The sequence below is a fragment of the Danaus plexippus genome, chromosome 26 (genome assembly GCF_018135715.1).
Source record: "Danaus plexippus chromosome 26, MEX_DaPlex, whole genome shotgun sequence".
NCBI classification, from domain to species: domain Eukaryota; kingdom Metazoa; phylum Arthropoda; class Insecta; order Lepidoptera; family Nymphalidae; genus Danaus; species Danaus plexippus.
Window position 1 is genome coordinate 1524211 of NC_083554.1, and position 7988 is coordinate 1532198.

Consider the following 7988-nt stretch of genomic DNA (forward strand, 5'->3'; position numbering starts at 1 on the left):
TTTATTTACCAATCGAAGTTATATGTTTGTGTTTTTACCCTTTAGATGGAATCCAATGACCCATACCAAAGACAACAAAATCGTATACAAAAATTGTTTGACGAAGCTTCATCGTCAGAATCTAGCCAAGATCCTTATGCAGATGATGGAGAATATGGTTCCGACCAATGCTACGTACCTTCTGATGAAGATAATTGCAGTAGTTCCGATTCTGAAACCGTGGTAAGAGTACATCAACCGAACAAGTCACGACGACGTGTCGGTGGATCGTCTGATTCAAGTAAGTCTTCTACCGATTTCTCAGATGTTCCTGACCAAAATTTATCACAATCGGAGCATCAAACTGAGCAAGAATCTCAGCAAAACGAAAATGTTCAGCCTTCTACTAGTAGAACTGAGATAGAAAGAGATCTACTCGTACTTACTCATAATTCCCAGTCTAATAGTAACAACGAGCCAAACAACGACGACTTCGATAGTCAGGATTGATCCTCTACACTAGTTGACATTCCAGAATTTAATTTTGATTCATCAATAGAAGGCATATCAGTAAACAAAGAGAATGTAAACAATCCTCGGGATATGTTTGATATTGTTTTTCCTAAACATTTCGTCGATTATATTGTGCAATGTACAAATGCCTATGGTAATAAGTTGTGTTCTACTAACAGACCCCACACCAGACATAGTCGAAGGGCTGTATTTCGAGAGACTAATAATGAAGAAATATTGAAATTTTTGGGTCTATGTTTGCTGAAAGGACATGTTAAATGCCCTAAACAACGTAACCTGTTTACCTACACAAATCATTTGTATTATCACCCAATTTTTACATATGTTATGTCTGCTAGAAGACATGAGCAATTATTGCGTTGTCTTTACGCTTCTGAAGTTGATGCTAAGGGATCAAGAAAAATAACTCCGTTTATTGACACAGCTACAGCACATTTTCAAAAGATTTACAATGCTGGTAAAAAACTTTCTTTAGACGAATCTTTACTTCTATTCCGAGGGCGATTGCAATTTCGTCAATATATTAAATCTAAAAAGGCTCGTTACGGTATCAAGTTCTATGAGCTCACAACGTCGGATGGATATGTCTTGAATATTTACATGTATTGTGGTAAAGAAAATCTAGAAGAAAACATTTCAAAGACTGAAGACCTAGTTTTGAGGCTAATGCGACCTTACCTTTTGAAGGGACACCATTTATATATGGACAACTTTTATAACTCTGTTAGCTTGTGCAAGAAATTACTCGGTTTGAGAACTCACACTGTTGGAACGTTGCGGTCAAATAGGAAAGGTAATCCTGACAGTATTGTAAAGAAAAAATTAAAGAAAGGTGAACACGTTTGGGTCCGAAAGAACAATGTTTACGTATCTAAATGGAGGGATAGTCGCCCTGTCCTGATGATTTCTACAAACACTCATCCTACAATGGTTGAAGTACAAAACAGATTTGGAAGAAAGAAGATGAAGCCTCTTGAGGTGGCGACTTATAATAATCATATGTCAGGAATTGATCGCTTAGACCAAATGGTCTCTTATTATTCAAGCCCTAGAAAAACAATTCGTTGGTATAAAAAAGTATTATTTCATCTTTTAGACATATCAGTGTGGAATGCATATTTTTTGTACAAAAAATACAAAAAAAATAATGACAAAAGTTATGAATTTATTATTTTTAGAGAGGAATTGATAAAAGACTTGATAAAACTCGATACTAATATAAATGTAAAGGACTTGGTCAACAAGAAAAGTATGCATTACAACAGGCTACACAATAATATACCAGCAATTGAGCGTAATGAGAGATCTTTAGATAGAATGAAGGGCCACTGGCCTGAACGAATTGAATCTAATCCTGGCAGCAAGAAAAAATATGCTTTTTTAAAATGCCGTGTTTGTTCCAAAGATGGAAAACGCGTAGAAACTAGTTACCGTTGCAAAGGATGTCCACAAAACCCTCCACTTTGTCCATCTTGCTTCGAGGCCTGGCATAACGAAATTAATTTATAATAACATAATTACCAGTAATTTCTAAGGTCATTTTGTTTACTAATTTTTTATTATGAAAGTTGATTTATTATGAGTAAAAGTTTCGTACCTACCTAATTATTAATTAACATTATTATTGATCTCACACTCCTAAGATTGTTTTGTTATAAGAAAGTTGATTTATTATAAGTAAATGTTTAGTCGCTAATTATAGTTCAACATATAATTGATCTCACCATCCTAAGATTGTTTTGTTTTGTAAGTTGATTTATTATAAGTAAAAGTGCCTTACCTAGTTATAGTTTCAAATATTGATACCTTATTCTTAAGATTAATTAAACATTTTAGTACAAAAAATATATGTTTTATTATTGAACGCCTCAAAACGTTAAGGGGCAGAACACCTACATGATAGAAAGAAATCTGCCAGAACGCCCTAGGACGTGCGACGCCTGAAGACGTTCTGTCATTTGGTATGGTATTGGTAAGCGGACCTACGCAAGTACGCCTATGGACTTAGTATGGAAAAAACGTGTGTCAAAATGCCAAAATTTGTCATGCAATACAGCGCGCGAACGTGTTAATAGTTTAGTTTCAATATTATCAACTTATTTTTTTTGTCGAGTAATACTATTCAATTTAATAGGATGTTCAATTTTTAAACGCTTCTCCTGAAAAAATACGTACTTAAGTGACATTATAGCACCGTAGATGAAACCGTATATTATGAAGCGTTACACTCCGAAAAACCCCCTTAAATGGGGATACAAAATATATGTGCCTTGTTGAGTCACTGGGTTCGTTTCCAAATTTGAAATAGAAACTGGAGTTGAAAATATTGTTCTCCCTGGAGATCCTGATTTCGGTGCTTCGTGTAATGTAGTTAGTTATAAGATGGCACGTGATATCTCAAAGTATCAAAACTATAAGCTATATTTCGATGACTATTTTACGTCTTTATCATTACTGGAAAATTTGGCCAAGGGAATTTTGAGCCTTGGGACGGTACGACGCAATAGAATCCCTAACTGTAAATTACCTACTGACAAGGAGATATCCAAAAAATAGCGTGGTTATTCCATGGAATTTGTGGCTGATGTTGACGGCATTGAAATCTCTAACGTTGCATGGAAAGATAATAAAGTTGTAATGATGGTAGGGGAAATACGGACAAAATGACATATACGGACAAAACGACATAGTGGGCTTATTTCAAATTTGGCGGGCTGTAGCGAATTCATGAACCTAGCTACACGTGGCGACGGTTATGTTGGCAATCCTGCGAGGTGCCCAGCGCCATTCGGTTAGTCTGTTTGAAGTTGCGAGTCGGAACGTGTTCCTTGTCGCCAAAAAAAAAAATTTATATATGGATTGCACCGGGTTTTTGGTGAGTTTTATGTTATTATTTGTTATTTTGTTTACTAAACTTGAAGACTTATGTTATAGGCTTGTGATAAGTATTGGTTTTAAAAGAAATTTCAACTGTTTAATTACTTATGATATTAAATGTTTCTTGCCTACATTTGGGTAAAATGACATACCTACATATATGCTGGACAAAACGACATAGGTATGTCATTTTGTCCGTAGTGTTACTAATAATTTATTTTCCTCTTGTTCTTTTAGGTAAGATGCCGCGGAACTATCAAAGAACAACAAGCCGACAGTCATGGAGCAAGGAATCAATGGAGCAAGCCATTTCAGCATGGAAAGAAAATAAAATGGGTTGGGAATTGGCCGCAAAAACTTTCGGGGTTCCACAAGCTACTTTACGAAGACATGCTCTAAATACGAATAAAACTTTAGAATCAAGTAGTAAGGGACTCGGTAGGTTTAAGGCAACATTTCCACTAGAAATAGAAAGGGAATTAGTGGACCACATTAAGTTTTTAGAGACTCGACTTTTTGGGTTGACGCTAACGGCAGTTCAGGAGCTAGCCTATGAACTAGCAGAGAAAAACGGGTTTGATCATGCATTCAACAAGGATAAGAAACGTGCTGGACAGGAGTGGTATGAAGGCTTTCTGAAAAGAAACCCGGATATTTCGTTACGGACTCCAGAACCAACTTCTGCAGCAAGGGCACAGGCGTTTAATAGACCTCAAGTAACAAGATTTTTTCAGATTTATGAAGAATTTTTGAATACTCATAAGTTAGAACCTCAGCGAATTTATAACATGGACGAAAGCGGGCTAACCACTGTCCAAAAACCGCTAAAAGTTTTGGCAACGAAGGGCCGGAAACAAATTGGCTGTCTCACAAGTGCTGAAAGGGGCTCTAATGTGACAGTGGTGTGCTGTACAAATGCCATTGGTTCATTTATTCCACCGTGCATGATTTTTCCTAGGAAGAACATGAAAAATGAACTAATAGATGAAGCTCCTACTTGAACTCTAGGACTGGCACAAGAATCAGGATGGATGAACATAGATGTGTTTGTAAAATGGTTGAAACATTTCCAATCACACACGAAAGCAAGTAAAGACGACCCAGTTCTGCTAATTTGTGATGGTCATGCAAGTCACAAAACCATTGAAACTTTGACATATGCCAAAGAAAATGGCATTAATATGCTGTGTCTACCTCCACACTGCACACATCGAATGCAGCCCTTGGATGTTAGTATTTACGGACCACTAAAGACGTTTTACACTCAAGAAATCTCTAAATGGTTAAAGAATCACCCAGGACGCGTTGTTACCCATTTACAAATTGGAGGTTTGTTTGCTCAAGCATATGGAAAGGCTGCAACTGTACAAAATGCAAGTAATGGCATTAAAAGCACAGGTTTATGGCCAATAAATCCTGACATTTTTCCAGACTACATGTTTGAACCAGCTGAGACTACAAATATTCCGTTGGATCAGGTCAACGATGCAGATACCGAACCTGAACCTGAAGCTGAACCTGTCTACGCGCGTTTATCACCGGTTGAAAATGAAAACCCTACTCCAACACAAGCTGATTTGGACAACATGAATGTTTCTACTCCAGAACCCTTAGAAACACAGAATACAATGACACAAATGAATGCGATACCAGAAGACGAAGAACGACCACTGAATCCAGATATTGGAGTTATTGTTTCTGAGGATTTAGTAACAAATGCGCAGGAATCTCTTACTGTTGAAAGCTCTATAGCAACTCACGATGATGATGTGAAACCAGGCTCATCAGTCACTTCAATTTCCAATTGCGATTCTTTCACCAGCACCACAGGGGCAGTTCATTCGAGGCCAAGGCAAAAGGAAACTCAACACTGCCAAAGGACATTGGCTTTTAACTTCAACTCCAAATATGGAAGAAGTTATTGAAAAAAATAGACCAAAAGATCCACCCGCAAAAAAGAAAAGACAGGTGAAAAAGGTGCTTTTTGATGATGGTAAGTCCAATAGCATCAAAAAATCCACTGTCAAAAGCACAGTGGTAGAAGCACCAAAAAAAAAGACAGATGCCAACGAGGCAGCGTCGAACTGCTCAAACCATCGATTCCAGCTCTGATATTGAAGATATTGCTGCCGAAAACGAGGACGACGATGACTGCCCATGCATTTATTGCAATGACCTTTATTCGCGGTCCAAGCTGGGAGAAAGTTGGTTACGGTGCATGAGTTGTTTCAGTTGGGCTCACGCTTCATGTGCTGATGTCTCAGGGAAGACAAAGAGATTTATTTGTGAACTTTGTTCGTAAATTTGTGGTATGTCATTATACCCATAGGTCGTGTGTCATTTTGTCCGTACTATACGGACAAAATGGTTTTTTTTATTCGTCCATTGTTTTATTAATATCTAATTTGTTATCGTTCTTATTCAAGTAAAAGACTGTTTTAACGTTAGTCAATAAACCTAAGATGATTGAAAATGTATGAGACTGATTATAATTACAATAAATAAAGATTTATGATTAAAAAACAAAACACCCTGTGATTTTGTCCGTATTTCCCCTAAACTTTCGTAGGATAAATGCCCAAGTCACAAGTTCGACGTTATGTCAAAACTAATAAAAGATACCTTAACATTGATCGGCCCAGTATTGTTAGTTAATACAATCAATATATGGATGGTGTAGATTTAACAGACAGCATCATGGGATATTACAAAATTTTGATACGAAGTAAAAGATGGTAAGTTTTTACTAAAATATTCGTGTATTTTACCATCTATTAGACCTTACAATGGCAAATGCGTGGCTATTATATCGGCGAGTCAAAATTTTAGGCACAACCTAGAAAAGGATACCTCTTCGGCAGATTTTCGCCTCGAAGTAGCCGAGACTGTATGCAAACTTGGGAATAAAACAACAATCAAGAAACGCAAATCGACAGAGATTGATATCCAGGGCAAAAAGCATAAAGATCCTGCGCAGCATACTCCACCAACTCCAACGCGGCAAGATCAAATCGGCACTGGCCCGATTGGTTAAAAAATAGGACAAGGTGCAAGTTTCCTAAATGCACAGAAGTCTCTCAAACTTTATGTGAGAAATGCGATGTGGATCTTTGCTATAATAACAAAAATAATTGCTTCAAAGAGTTCCACACCACATAGAACAATATGATGCCTTTGGCTCAATGTTACAGATATGTCACAATCCCTATTTTCTGAAATAAATAAACAAATAATAAAAAATAGATTTTCTGTAAACTACGGGTGTGATTTTAGTTGTATAATAGGCCTTAAACGTAAATTATTTTAAAATTTATGATCATGGGTTACAAGGGGTAAAGTAAATCGGTTTGAAATGGTTAGGACCTACTTACATTTCAGCCATAATAATAATCTTCCGCGAAATCATTCCGATTACGATAACCTTTATAAGATTCGGTCTGTTGTAGAACAGCTAAATACGACATTTTCAACAGCTGCCATAGGCCAACGACTTTCGATAGATGGGCAGACGTGTTCAACTAAAATTGCACATTTCCTAAAGCAACATTTCCCAAAAAAAGTCCGAAATTTAGCCGAATAGTACCTGAAACATCTGAGTCATCTTAAGCAATAGTAGCAGGCTTACCATCACCATCGAATATAAAGAATACACGATCAAAACAGCCAAGGCTAGCTACTAGACGGCCTAATCCCATACATAGAAATCAATTGAATTTTCACTGGGAATATAAAAAAAATTAACATAATGCCGAAATACACGATAAATAGTTACCAGAAGACAACATCAAAACACCTCTAGAATATTTTTATGTTTTTGATGATGACATCATTGATATGATTGATATTGATTACACAGCAAAGTAATTTATATACAACTCAAACAATTGGTCGCTCTCTTAATTTTGCCAAACAATCTAATAAAGATTTTGTCGCAATTAATTTGATCGTGGGAATCGTAAATATGCCGGCCTATACTGACTATTGATTCCAAGAATTTAGATTTGCACAAATAGCTGATGTAAAGCCACTCAAAAAACTTCAGCAGATACGACAGTATCTTCACTTTAACAATAACTTACTTGAGGAAGGTGACCGATATTTTAGTTAGGCCCCACATTGTAAAAGTTCGTGCTATTTTTTTGAAATGACCTCACCAAACAAGGTTTAGTGTCGATGAAATGATGGTGCCATATGAAGGCAAAAATCCGGTAATCGAAAACAGTATATAAAAAGCAAGCCTCGCTAATGGAGGTACAAAGCTTTTGTTAGAGCGGGAGCTTCAGACTTTACATAAGATTTTCTGGTCTATGGCGGCGAAGATACTTTCAGATATCACGAATTTTCTCCAGAAGAGTTGAATTTGGGCTTTGGAGGCAAAAGTCGTCCTATTTCTGTGTAGAACTATTCCTAATCCAGTATGTTCAGTTATTTATTTTCATAATTTTTTCACCAGCTTAGAGCTCATTCACGTACTGTGATATGATAAGGGAATATTTTCTTTAGGACCAATCAGATCGAATTGACTACGTGGTGCAGAACAGAAACTGTGTTCTGATAAAGCCTTCAAAAGAAAGGTCGAGGATCTTATTCACGAGTGG

At 36.7% G+C, this 7988-nt stretch overlaps 1 protein-coding gene across 1 annotated transcript; it reads left to right on the plus strand.

Annotated features, from left to right (window-relative positions):
• Positions 1-455: 455 nt before the first annotated feature.
• Positions 456-2232, plus strand: LOC133319665 (piggyBac transposable element-derived protein 4). The gene has a single exon (XM_061524864.1). The coding sequence runs from the start codon at positions 583-585 to the stop codon at positions 2020-2022; it is 1440 nt and encodes a 479-aa protein (XP_061380848.1). The 5' UTR covers positions 456-582; the 3' UTR covers positions 2023-2232.
• The last annotated feature ends 5756 nt before the right edge of the window (positions 2233-7988 follow it).